The sequence below is a fragment of the Malus domestica genome, chromosome 10 (genome assembly GCF_042453785.1).
Source record: "Malus domestica chromosome 10, GDT2T_hap1".
Lineage (NCBI taxonomy): Eukaryota > Viridiplantae > Streptophyta > Magnoliopsida > Rosales > Rosaceae > Malus > Malus domestica.
Window position 1 is genome coordinate 38587393 of NC_091670.1, and position 13786 is coordinate 38601178.

A 13786-nucleotide genomic window follows, 5' to 3' on the forward strand; every position below is an offset into this window, starting at 1 on the left:
CGTGTACTTTGAAAAAAAGCCAGTTTTCCAAAGCTGCAAATAGCAGCTTTAGCTTTTTCTTTTGATTTCAGCTTATTCTCACAGTAGCTTTCAAAATAAGCCATTTTTTTTCAGTTTACCAAACACCTAAAACCCTCACAGCTTTTTTTCATTGGTGCTTTTTTTTTAGGGAACTTTAACGAAAAACACCTGTTACTGTTCACTTTAACGAAAAACCATATTTTTACACTAAAAAGTCAATCCTGGTACTATTCACTTTACTCTTTATTTTGTCCTTATCATTAAAACTCAAAGTTTTCAAGCCCTTTTCATTAGTTTTCCTTTTTTTTTAAGCACTTCACTCCCAAACCACCCCTAAAAGTTCAAAGTAGCCAATACCCAGGGAAATTTCTGTCCAACAAGTCTGGTCAACTTTATCCAGGTACCTATTCAGTTCACGTGTGCTTACAAAAAGAAAAGGTCCACATGCATAAAATGTTGTTGCAATTGAATATATTCGACTGCAGAAGATTTGTTCAAAATGTGATTCTTTTTCATGCTTATTTCATACTCGTGCCTTGTCACTCGCCCTCTCAACACGTTGATGCACTTTATTAGGCTCCTAATAGCATGATTATTCTGATAATTTTATTTTTATAAGAAGTTAAAGAACAGAAGGAAAAAAAATCGGTTGTGGTTGGATTGATTTTTTTATACAACTATTGCTTGCTATTTTTCACTGCAGGCTTGATGGACCCAAATAATGTTGATGCCAAGGAACAGTGTCGTAATCCTGCTTTTGTCCACTCAATAGCAGTTCCTGAAATTGATATGTTAGACAAATCAGACAAATGGTGCAGTTGAAGTGATTAATATAGAAGCTGAACTTGCTCCCCTGAGGTCAAAAGGTTCTAAAAAACCTCAGAAAGGATCTCAATCAAGATCGAAAGATACTGATCTAGAAAACCAGATCAAAGCGGAAGGAAAAGGTTGCATTTGGATTACTCATGCAGCGGTCACACTGCTGCCGTCTCATGCGTGTAACCAATAGACTTAAATGCAGTTTCAAGGAAACTTCACGTATTGACTAGTACATGTTATTCAGGTAGAAATGATAAGTTGGTAAAGGTCTGGGATTGGACCAAGTGTCTTGATGCAGGTAGCAGTAGTGATCCGCATTTGAATTGATTGCCTTGGCAGGTCAACTGGCTCTGCACCACTCCGGCTGATACGGAAAACCTAGTTGTTTGTGATACAACGAAGGTGGTAAAGGTCTATTCTGTTGCTTAGATTAAAGCTGCACAATCAATGACTGGCAAACTCGTTCCTGGATATATATCTGAAAACTTGATCACTGTTTTGCATATTGTGCCTTGAAATATGCAATCTTAGAAATGAGTTCCTTGCCACGATGACGTAAAATGCTTAATATAAGAATGTGGAGAGGATTTTACGGGCGTCAAAGTGAGTTGCTGACATTGAACGCATTCCATTTCCATTCCAATTTTTCATATGGGTAAATACAATAATGACATGACAGAATCTCTACTTTTCAAGGTACTTGGCTAATTCTTACACGTCTCACAATTAGAAAAGAGCAGGATATACTTGAGGAATGAGGATCCTCTCCGCATCCTTTATATGAGGATCATAGAGATCTTTAAAGGGTTGTGATTTTCATATACCTTTAACTATTTTTTTCACATCCTTCCTATTTTTTAGTACTTAATTGGTATCATACTATTTAGGGCTGGTTTGTTATTGTTGTGATTTGAAAAAAAACTGCTGTGAGAATAAGCGGCTGTAAAATAAATCGGCAGAGTGTTTGGTAAACTTTTTTGTAAAAGTACTTTTGGAAAGAAAAAAAACAGCCTGATAGTGGGTCTTTTTATTAAAAGAGCACTGTAGCTCCGTGTGCTTTGAAAAAAAAGCCAGTTTTCTAAAGTTACAAATAGCAGCTTCATCTTTTTCCTTTGATTTCAGCTTATTCTCACAGCAGCTTCCAAAATAAGCCTCTTTTTTTTAGTTTACCAAACACCTAAAACTCTCACAGCTTTTGTTTATGGGTGTTTTTTTTAAGCACCTCACTCCCAAACCACCTCTTAATCTTCCATATATACCCCTCCTTATTTAATATTTCATTAATTACCATAAAAAAAGTAGGAAGGGTATATATGGAATATATAAATAGTAGGATACCAATTAACTATTAAAAAATAGGGAGAGGTGTGGGAAAAGTAGTTAAGGGTGTGTGAAAATCACAACCCATATTTAAATTGTGTTTATTTATTGTACATCGTACAGTCAGTTTTCATCAGGTACTATTTATATTTAATTTTAAATAAAAGTATTTAAAATAATTTCTGACTGTACTATGTACGTTGAACGAACACGATTTAAAGATTCTCAGGATCCTCATTCATACTTAAGAACCTTTACCCAATAAACCTGCAAGTTCAAGACCATCTATGCAATGAATTAATTGTGAAATTCTCACCGAATTAGAAGTTGTATGTTTATATCCGATTTATGGTAATTTTGTTGAGAAACGATAGGGAGATTTGCAAAAATGGAACTTTCTCTGGATTATCTATCCTCTCATATTTTTGGCACAATGTTTTATAATGTTGGCACGAGAATTAATGTTAAACTCATCAACCAACAAAGAGGGGGTGATGTGCCTTATATGTACATGGCTACCTCTATATAGCATGAGGCATTTTGGGGATTCACTGGTTTCAGATTCCATTGGAACTTCGAAGTTAAGTGAGTTGGGGTGAGAGCATTCCCAGGATGGGTGACCTACTGGGAAGTTAAGCGAGTTAGGGTGAGAGCATTTCCAAAGCGGACAATATCGTGCTACGGCGGAGTCGAGACTGGGATGTGACAATCTCCCCAACATTTCTCAATTTTATTTGGGTGGTGTTATCTACACACTCATTTTTACTTTTCACACACCTCTCGATTTTCAGTCCTCAGATAAAATAACTTGAAGAGTATCAAAAGACATAAACTTATAAGGAGTGTAGATAATAAAATAGTGTGTTTAAAACCACCTTTTTGTTTTCTTATCTCATCCAAAGTGGAGTAATGTTCCTAGCTGTGTGACAAAATTCAAATGTTTTTTTTTTGAATAAATGATAATATTAACACTAACTAGGTAAGGAAGTGGGTTAAGCCCCGCATAATAATGTGGTTCAAATGTTTGAAATAACACAAATTTGGAGGCTTGTGATTACTACAAGTACAAATTTAACTGCTAAATCCTTAACGATTAGGAAATATAAAAACCCTAATTAATCTTATCTAAACTAAAACTCTAATTACTACTTGATCACCCCTTATCAAAACTGAACCAAAAAAAAAAGAAGAACAATTTAGTAATTACATAAACATAAGTTTTGCTGCTTTTTATCGCAACATCACAACCAAGTTAGTATAGCATGCTCTATTTAAGAATTAAAAATAAAATAATAATAAAAACTGCTCATCATTGTCCCAATTTTGATAACTGATTTTTCTTAAAAATTTAAAAACTAATCACACTTCCTAATAAAAAACAAAATGAAATGAATTGTTCACGCAGTGTGTGTGGGCATTAGCTAGTGTTAATTACCAAAGCCATTTTACAAGGCATGCTTGTAGGGCCTTTATTTTGCGAAGTAAGGTAAAAGACACCCAACTCCAGTCCATCCGAGGTTTTTGGTGGGAAAATATCAACAGGTTGACAGGATCGGTTGGTTCAAGGATGTAACTTGCCCAACCGAAACCTTCCTTAGACTTCCCGCAAAAATTTAAAATCTCATTCCTTCAGGCAAAAACAAAAGAAAAACAATACATAGCTTAAGCTTCCCACCTCTCTCTCTCTCTCTCTGTCTCTCTCCTTTCTCTGCAAAAACAATGACACCAACACCCCAACTTACACACCCTTCCAACCACCACACTCCATCCACCTCTTCCTTCTCGCCATTACAAAACTGGGGTTTCGGCATTTCGTATGAAACCACAGGCCTCAGATTGGCAAGTGGAGTGTGACCCCTTTTTCCAAGGATCATTTGGACTTTTGGGTTTCTCTGGATATTGAGGAAAGGCTTCGAATTTGTCCAAAATGATGCAGTCCGTGGCTCCTGTGTGCAATGTCTGCGGCGAGCAGGTGGGGCTTGGTGCCAATGGGGAGGTTTTCGTGGCATGCCACGAGTGTAATTTCCCCATTTGCAAGGCTTGTTTCGATGAAGATGTCAAGGCTGGGCGTAAAGTTTGCTTGCAGTGTGGTATTCCCTATGACGGTATGTCTAGTTCTTGTATTTCTCTGATCTATTTATGTATTTTAAGATGCTTTGATACATGTCTCTACATTTATTATTCGATTAGATTGGCAACGTTTTGTGATATTTGTACATGAAGTTATGTACCTTCAAGTTGTAGAAATAGTTTGGTTGATCACATTGGAACAACCTTCTAGGATAGTGAACAGTTCCCACACTCTTGATGGTGGATTAAGATCAAACTTTTTCTCTCTTTGGCTGACTTAGGCAAGTTAATCTTGTGTGTCCGCAACTGCAAAGTTTGGTTCCTCTATGTGCTATTTGGATTTTTGAATTGAAACCCAAATGTGCATAGAGGTGAAAAATCGTTTTAAAATTGCATCCTTTTGAGTTTTCGGAAGAAGATTGAAAAATGGGCTCATTTTTGGTCTTGATTGATAATTGTGATATCTATGTTTTGTACAGCTAGTTACATAATCAAACTCATGATTTTCATTCTCATGATGATTCCTAAGCTATATATTGACTCTTAAGTTCTTCAGATAACCCGTTGGCGGAGTATGAAACAAAGGTGTCAGGCACTCGATCCACAATGGAAGCTCACCTGAATAATTCACAGGTACGAATGTGTATCTACAACTCTAATTTAAGTACTCTTACAGCTTGCTAATGTTTATACTTTATACCTGTTTCAGCAGGATACAGGAATTCATGCTAGGCATATCAGCAGTGTGTCTACGTTGGATAGTGGTGAGTCATAATTCTTTTCGTGAATGATTTTAGCCCCCTTGTCTCATTTGTACTAATTTGCGTTCTTTTCTTTTTGTCATCCTTGAAGAATTAAACGATGAATCTGGCAATCCGATTTGGAAGAATAGAGTGGAAAGTTGGAAGGATAAGAAGGATAAGAAGGATAAAAAGATCAAGAAGAAAAAGGATACACCTAAGGGGGAAAAAGAGGCTCAAATTCCACCTGAGAAGCAGATGACAGAGGAATAGTAAGTACAATCAAATCATGGGTTTATATATAGGACACTACAAAAAAAAAATTGATAAAGCAGTTTCGAAAGTATACGGTGCTAGTTTTTTCATTTAGGCTTCGTGTTTTCGATTCTTCTTCCATAAAGCTGTAACTGTTGTCTATGTCATGCAAAGGTTCAGGTGTTCATGAAAGGAAAATCTGTTGTTTTTGGCTTAGACGAGATGAGTTTGACTCGTATGCTGTTATTTCATGTTCGTAGTAATCCTGCGATTCCAAATATTAGATACGAAAGAGAAGAACAAAGCATTCGCACTATACTATGCATCTCTATGAGTTAGGTTGAGATAAAAATGTCTCACATAGGTATTCCGAGCTTTATATATCGAAACATAAGTAAGTTTTACTCATGGTATTCAGTTTCCTATCTTTCGTCTCAGTATCCTAACGATTCTTCATAGACACAGTTAATGAAATGGTTAAAAACATGTTAATATTTTGGGAAGTGTCGGAGTCTAATTTTCAAAAGGAAGCAAAAGAACAAATATGCAAGTATGAACTTGGATGTGTTCCGACTTTGGATCACATACAATATGTAACATTTGATGCTTTATTTATTTTGAACTAGTCTGTTGTTTGAATTATGGCCTTCTATGCAGTTCATCAGAGGCTGCGGAACCACTTTCAACTCTCGTCCCACTTCCATCTAACAGAATCACACCATACAGAACTGTTATAATTATGCGATTGATCATTCTCGCCCTTTTCTTCCATTATCGAGTAACAAATCCTGTTGATAGTGCTTACGGTCTATGGTTCACTTCGATCATATGTGAGATCTGGTTTGCTTTTTCTTGGGTGTTGGATCAGTTTCCTAAGTGGTCTCCAGTTAATCGGACTACATTTACTGACAGGTTATCTGCCAGGTATATATCTTCAACTGATTTTTCTTATGCTTTAACCTGGTTACCAAGGTAGGTTAACTGATGTTTTCGTGTTGGATGTACATTTGAATGGTTGTATAAACTTCCATGCCAGGTTTGAAAGAGAGGGTGAACTCTCCGAGCTTGCTGCTGTGGATTTCTTCGTGAGTACAGTTGATCCGTTGAAAGAACCGCCCTTGATTACTGCCAATACCGTGCTTTCTATCCTTGCTGTAGACTACCCTGTGGACAAAGTTTCCTGCTATGTGTCTGATGATGGTGCTGCCATGCTTACATTTGAATCCCTTGCCGAAACATCTGAATTTGCAACAAAGTGGGTTCCTTTCTGCAAGAAATTTTCAATTGAACCACGTGCACCTGAGTTTTACTTCTCACAAAAGATTGACTACTTGAAGGATAAAGTGCAACCATCTTTTGTGAAGGAGCGCAGAGCGATGAAAGTAAGTACCTAATGGCCGAAGCTTCTTCTAATTGCAACTGAATACTCATGAGAATATGACATCGAAATCAAATGGAGCAATCGTACTAGTTGTTTGTCTAACTATAAAAAAGCTTTTGTTAATTACAACTTCATAACTTTTTACAGAGAGATTATGAAGAGTTCAAAGTGCGAATGAATGCTTTAGTAGCAAAGGCTCAAAAAACACCAGAAGAAGGATGGACTATGCAAGATGGAACTCCATGGCCAGGAAATAACTCGCGTGACCATCCTGGGATGATCCAGGTAGACAGATACCCTATGGTTTATTTAGTTCAACTTTTGAAAATGTTATACTTCTCGAACGAGCCCTATATTCTTTTATGATCTAAACAAAATCTATCCGAGTCAAGTACAGATCAATTGAGCTATAAAATAACTGGAATATATGATTAAAGACTCTGTTCATCTGGGAAAACCATGATTTTAAAGTGACAGTAGTGATACCTTATATTTTGAAAAGCGTTTTGAAATGTAACGCCTCTTTTTACCCTTCTCAGGTGTTCCTTGGACATAGCGGTGCCTATGACATCGAGGGCAATGAACTTCCTCGATTGGTTTATGTCTCGAGAGAGAAGAGACCCGGCTACCCACATCACAAGAAAGCTGGTGCTGAAAATGCTTTGGTATATATGCATGCTATAAGAGTGATAATACCCCATCCGAGTGCTCTAAAATTTCATTTTTAACTTGCTTGATTGGCTTGATACAGGTAAGGGTGTCTGCAGTTCTCACAAATGCCCCATACATCCTCAATCTTGACTGTGATCACTACGTTAACAACAGCCAGGCAATTCGCGAGGCAATGTGTTTCTTGATGGACCCTCAAGTCGGTCGAGAAGTATGCTATGTGCAGTTTCCTCAGAGGTTTGATGGTATTGATCGCAGTGATCGATATGCTAATCGCAACACAGTTTTCTTTGATGTGAGTTCAAAGCTATCATACATATCCCGACATTTTGACAGTAACCTTACATTTCCTGCACAGTTGTAAAGAACTATTGAAGTTTTGAAAATATACAAATCTCTAATTTCAGGTTAACATGAAAGGACTGGATGGCATTCAAGGTCCAGTATATGTGGGGACAGGATGTTGTTTCAACAGGCAAGCACTTTACGGCTACGGTCCTCCTTCTATGCCCGCCTTATCCAAGGCTGCTTCCTCATCCTCCTGCTCTTGTTGCTGTCCCTCTAAGAAGCCCTCTAAAGATGTGTCAGAGGCTTATCGAGATGCAAAACAGGAGGAGCTTGATGCTGCCATTTTTAACCTCCGTGATATTGAGAGTATGTCATCACTAGACCTTCATTGAAACTGGATTTAGACAAATGGCCTGTGGTTGGGCTTTCAGTATATAAAAGATATTGTCTTATGCAGATTATGATGAGCTTGAGAGGTCAATGCTGATCTCGCAGACAAGCTTTGAGAAAACTTTTGGCTTATCGTCTGTATTCATCGAATCTACGCTAATGGAGAATGGAGGAGTGGCCGAATCTTCCAACCCTTCAACATTGATCAAGGAGGCGATTCACGTCATTAGCTGTGGTTATGAAGAGAAGACCGCGTGGGGAAAAGAGGTAGGGTACTATTCAACTTTTTGTAGAACTACTTGATCGAAATGTTGAAGTTTTAGAAGCTTATTCACGAATTTTGGCTGCTACTCAGTAAGCAGTGTTCTTCTATTTACATGGTTTATTTTCTCTTTTATTTTCCACAGATTGGTTGGATATATGGATCAATCACTGAGGATATCTTAACCGGTTTCAAGATGCATTGCCGTGGATGGAGGTCAATTTACTGCATGCCCTTGAGGCCTGCATTCAAAGGGTCAGCTCCCATTAACCTTTCTGATCGACTGCACCAAGTTCTTCGGTGGGCACTGGGATCGGTGGAAATTTTCCTCAGTAGACATTGTCCTCTCTGGTACGGGTTTGCAGGAGGCCGCCTCAAATTGCTTCAGAGAATGGCATATATCAACACTATTGTTTACCCCTTCACATCCCTCCCTCTCGTCGCTTACTGCACACTCCCTGCAATATGCCTTCTCACAGGAAAATTCATCATCCCAACAGTAAGTTTTTTCTGCATTCATTGTCTTAGACTGATGTAATAAAACGCCTCCCGCGCTTGTGGAAGGGCTAGCACATTACTAGTTTTAAACTGTTGAATCGTTGAATGTGTTTCTTGATACCAAAGAAACTCGGTCACTACATTTATCGAGTAGAGAATAATTCTTTTGATCTTTGATTCAGCTTACAAACCTGGCAAGTGCCCTGTTTCTTGGCCTCTTCATCTCCATCATTGCTACAAGTGTGCTTGAGTTGAGGTGGAGTGGAGTCCGCATTGAGGACTTATGGCGTAACGAGCAGTTCTGGGTGATCGGAGGTGTTTCAGCCCATCTCTTTGCCGTCTTCCAAGGTTTCTTAAAGATGTTGGCCGGAATTGACACCAACTTCACCGTCACAACCAAATCAGCCGAAGACACAGAATTCGGAGAGCTCTATCTGATCAAATGGACCACACTTTTGATTCCCCCAACTACACTCCTCATCGTCAACATGGTTGGTGTTGTTGCAGGATTTTCGGACGCCCTCAACAAGGGATACGAAGCTTGGGGGCCACTTTTCGGGAAGGTTTTCTTTGCCTTCTGGGTGATTCTTCATCTATATCCCTTCCTCAAAGGTCTCATGGGACGCCAAAACCGGACTCCAACCATCGTTGTTTTGTGGTCAGTGCTCTTGGCCTCTGTCTTCTCCCTTGTTTGGGTGAAGATAAATCCATTTGTGAGCAAAGTGGACAGCTCAACGCTTGCTCAAAGCTGCATTTCCATAGACTGCTGAGAAATTACGACAAAGTTTTCCACGATGTTGCATTCGTTATAGTTTGAATGCGAGGAAAAACTTGATCTCTGGGAATCACATGTGAGTTCTTTGTGGAACTGCCGGCCAGATTTCTTTCTCCTCTCATTGTAGTTTAGGAAGATTTGTAATGATTTTTGTTTCCTTTTTCTTATGGATTTTGACAATCAGTGTGTAAAGATTTAAGCATTGCTGCCCTACAATATCAGTGTAAGAAGATGTTGTAATTGTAATGAATTGACACATATATAAGGTACTGCATTTGTGAGTATTTCTTTTCTAGACTACTTGACGATGTGGAGAAAAAAACTTTGTTTGGCACTTTGACCACGTCATCTGCAGAGCAGCTTTGCAAAATTAAAGGACGTTATATATTTTAGGCTTGTAGTTACACTTGGTGCAAGAGCTACCTTAATTAAGCAGCCATTTTCCTCCAACGATGTTACGAGCATGGTATAAAATATTGATGATATCGGAAATATTGGTAGTCCAAAAACATGAAAATTTGGATGGAAATATCGGGATATTATCGATATCGATAAAAATTGAATAAAAACCACGGAAATTGTAAGAAAAACTTGGAATTTTTTATTGAAACTTTGAAAAATGTTTATTTAGTCAATTATCTATTAGTTTATCAAAAAACATTAGAAGGAAATGCATTACATGATGAATTTAACTGATTTAAGTTGATTATACAGCGAGCTGGCAAACACTGTGAATGTAGAAAATATGTAGTAATTTATGAAAAAAAATTAAACATACCATAATCATTTATATATAATGATTTACTACAATATTTTACACTTTATACATTGCATGGTAAAATATATGAGTGATTTAGTACCACATAAAGTTCCTACGAGGTTCAAAATTTTCACTATCTTCATCATCTCTATGTGTAGAGTAAGTTTATTGTGAAGAGTATTCATCAAATGATAAATCCCTAAAATAGTTTTGCATGTAATTGTGAACATGACACTCATATAAATATAAATATTTTAGCATATTATCACTAAAACATAAGTGATATATGGTGGTTACAATGTTGGAGGAGTGGTTACAGTGTTGGAGGAGTAAAATGGAAGGGGTTCAAATCCCCTTTGTGTTTTTTTTCCTTCCTTTGCATTGATATTTTAGCGATATTACACCGATATTTTAACAAAATATTGCTGAAGTGTGGGCAAAATTATCAACATCGATATTTGCCATTTACTTACTATTTGATTAATTACTGCATTAACATGTTCTTGTATTTAAATTTTAATATGAGCAGATGCAGCACAAATGTTTAAACAATGTACAAGTGTGGCCACATAAGGAAGCCCTTGATTTTATCGGTTATTTACATACTCAACCGGGTTAGCCTTTTCATACAAGCAACCACTCTGATTTTTCACAATCAATGTTGCAAAAAGAATAAAAGTGAAGAAAGTTGGTAGATTATTATTATTTTCTTTGCCTACAAGGGTGTTAGTGGCTGCTGGTTTAAGTTCTCATTTCATTGTTCTTCGGAAGAGATTTTTCATCGTACTCGAAATACAGACACATACGTTATATGTAAATAAAGATATATGACATACTAATTTATATTCCATACACACAAAAAAATCACGTTATATGTAAATAAAAAGACATATGACATACTAATTTATATTACATACACACTAAAAAATCTTTCGCTTCCAAGCTCTTTTATTTATTTTTTCTTTTTATAAAACCCATGTTCTTCCATTAGTACACACACTTAATTCCTCTCACAAATACACACTCCCACTCTTCCCCATCAGGCAAGATCTCTCTCTCTCTCTCTCTCTCTCTCTCTCTCTCTCTCTGTTGTCTCTCTAAAATGGAACCCCCACCGTTGCTTCTCACTCTACTTCTCCACCTCCTCCTCTCCACCACCGCCGTCTCAGCCACAGCACCACTCCCCCCAACCCCATCTCCCACCTCCTCCCCCACCCCACCAAACTCCACCACCTCACCATCCTCACCATCTTCAAGCACACTCGACCCAAAGCAACTCAGAGCCCTCCAATCCCTCAACATTCCCACCTCCAAAGACCCCTGCACAAACCCCTCCATCCTCCCCCCAAACACCACCCGCTGCGACTCCTCCAAGCCCTTCCGCCACCTCCTTTCCCTCCGCCTCGTCAACTGCTCCGACGACGTCGCCCTCTCCTTCACCGCCCTCAAATCCCTCTCCACCCTCCAGTCCCTCCAGTTCCTCAACTGCCCCATTGCTCCAATCCGCTTCCCCGCCGACCTCGTCGCTTCCCTCCACTCCTTCACATGCATCAACTCCCTCCGCCGCCTCACCGGCGTCTGGCTCGCCCGCCTCCAAAACCTCACCGATCTCACCGTCTCCAACGTCCAAGTCAATGCCTCTGGACCCTTCGTCATCCTCGGAAACTTGAAGAAGCTCAGGTCAGTCACCATCTCCCAAGCCAATTTAACCGGCAGCATTCCGAAGCACATGAATTTAAACCTTACCCACATCGATTTTTCCGGCAATAAGCTTCGGGGGAAGATACCCAGTTTCCTCACACTCCTCGAAAACCTCGAAACCTTAAACCTTTCCTCCAATTCCATCAATGGCGAAATACCCAATTCGTTCGGGGACCTGATTTCGCTAAAGAACGTGTCTTTGTCCTCAAATTCTTTATCCGGCGCCATCCCGGAGTCGATTTCAGCAATCCCGGACTTAGTTCATCTCGATCTGAGCTCGAATCAGCTCAACGGAACAATCCCAAAATTCCTCTCCGACATGAAGGGCTTGAAGCACTTAAATCTCGCAAACAACGAGTTTCACGGGGTCGTGCCGTTCAATGCGTCGTTCATTAGCAGACTGCAAGTGTTCAAGATTAGCGGGAACAGCAACCTCTGCTACAACAACTCTGTTCTGTCGTCGAAACTAAAGCTGGGGATTTCTCCCTGCGACAAACATGGACTGCCCATGTCGCCGCCGCAGGCGAAAGGCGATGATTCGTCAGCGGATGGCAGCACTAATTCGGACTATGACGACAGTGATGAGGATGATCAAAAGCAGGATCGACAACATGGGCCAAATAAGGTTGTTCTTGGTGTGGCCATTGCGCTTTCTTCTCTTGTCTTCCTCGTTATTTTCTTGGTTCTTCTCTCGAAATGCTGTCGTTGAAAGTTGATCAAGCTTGAAACTGCATTGTTTTGTTGATTTAATTTTTGGGAAATATTTTCCGCATACATGGTTTCTCTTTCTGCGAGACTCCTTTGTTTCTCTCCGGATTTCATTTGATTTAGTCAATCCAACGATCGGCTAATATATTTTGTATGTAATTTTCCTTCCTTCAGCCACAAGCATTTACTACTTTTTTTTTTTTTTTTTTTTTTAGCACATCGATATTTTACACTAAGTTACACAAAGAACAGCCTAATTTGGTATCGAATTCGTCATCCACGAGATTCGAACTTAAAACTTCTCACTTCCAAGTGAAGAGAAAAACCACCAAACCGTAGTACTGAATGACAAACCAATACCACAACAAGCATTTACTTATTCTCACTTTTTATTAAGAGTAATGCTAGGAGATTAAATTTGTAGATAAAATTTTGAAAACGAAAGGATATAGAAGTTGATGATTGATTTATTACATAAACGTTGATAAATGTGCTTATTCTTATTAATAATACATCATTTAGTTTGCAAATTTAATCTATGTAGCAATACTCTTTCATTAATTCTGCTTTCTCCAAGTTTCCTTTCTTCTTTTGGTTGTATATATTCGTAGCACATTCATTAATGTTAAATTTGGATTTGATTTGATAAAATGTACTTTTATTTTGGTAAAATTGGGTCCTTATATGCCTCTTTTGGAATTCAAATAATGGTGGTACTGTAATGTGGGTTCGGTCAGTTGGACAGAACAATAACCACAATAAGTAGTTTAGTGAAAAATTATGAACAACTTCTTGAAGAAAAAAAGGAAAGTCTTGGATTCAATACTTTGTAAGTTGTAAATCTGCTTAATTGTGGCCATGGGTATGGTGCAATTTCCAAATAGCCTCCTACGAGCCTGAAAGGGTTGGATGACCGTAGTTCGTCACCAGTTATCCTCCTTAAAAAATAAAATAAGAATAAAAATAAAAAAGCTGGCCAGAATAGTATATCCGCTTTCCATAATAGTATACCCGCTCCCCCAAAAATCAAACACAAATTCCAAATTAGAATGATTTAGGGTTGGTTTGAGAATGTGGTGCTTTTAAAAAAAACATGCTTTAAAAAAGGTTTTTTTTTTTTAAAGAATAG

General features: G+C 38.4%; 2 protein-coding genes across 3 annotated transcripts; both read left to right on the forward strand.

Moving 5' to 3' along the window:
• Positions 1-3889: 3889 nt before the first annotated feature.
• Positions 3890-9772, forward strand: LOC103446310 (cellulose synthase A catalytic subunit 8 [UDP-forming]). Of its 2 annotated transcripts, none has more exons than XM_008385389.4 (13): positions 3890-4265; positions 4787-4863; positions 4940-4994; positions 5083-5242; positions 5883-6149; positions 6262-6607; positions 6754-6891; positions 7146-7271; positions 7358-7570; positions 7683-7929; positions 8021-8220; positions 8361-8714; positions 8896-9772. In XM_008385389.4, the coding sequence occupies exons 1-13, from the start codon at positions 4088-4090 to the stop codon at positions 9481-9483; spliced, it is 2949 nt and encodes a 982-aa protein (XP_008383611.3). In that variant the 5' UTR covers positions 3890-4087; the 3' UTR covers positions 9484-9772. The 2 variants fall into 2 exon arrangements, with proteins under 2 accessions (XP_008383611.3, XP_070662678.1); XM_070806577.1 differs by having other exon boundaries at positions 4943-4994.
• Positions 9773-11252: 1480 nt separating this feature from the next.
• Positions 11253-12830, forward strand: LOC103412416 (receptor-like protein 51). The gene has a single exon (XM_008350981.4). It carries the CDS (start codon positions 11351-11353, stop codon positions 12656-12658), a length of 1308 nt encoding a protein of 435 aa, XP_008349203.3. The 5' UTR covers positions 11253-11350; the 3' UTR covers positions 12659-12830.
• Positions 12831-13786: the final 956 nt, after the last annotated feature.

Coding starts and splice junctions, on each gene's coding strand:
- LOC103446310 (XM_008385389.4), top strand. CDS start 4,088: ATGATGCAGTCCGTGGCTCCTGTGTGCAATGTCTGCGGCGAGCAGGTG. Junction 4,266..4,786: donor GTGTGGTATTCCCTATGACG/GTATGTCTAGTT, acceptor TAAGTTCTTCAG/ATAACCCGTTGGCGGAGTAT. Junction 6,892..7,145: donor ACCATCCTGGGATGATCCAG/GTAGACAGATAC, acceptor TACCCTTCTCAG/GTGTTCCTTGGACATAGCGG.
- LOC103412416 (XM_008350981.4), top strand. CDS start 11,351: ATGGAACCCCCACCGTTGCTTCTCACTCTACTTCTCCACCTCCTCCTC.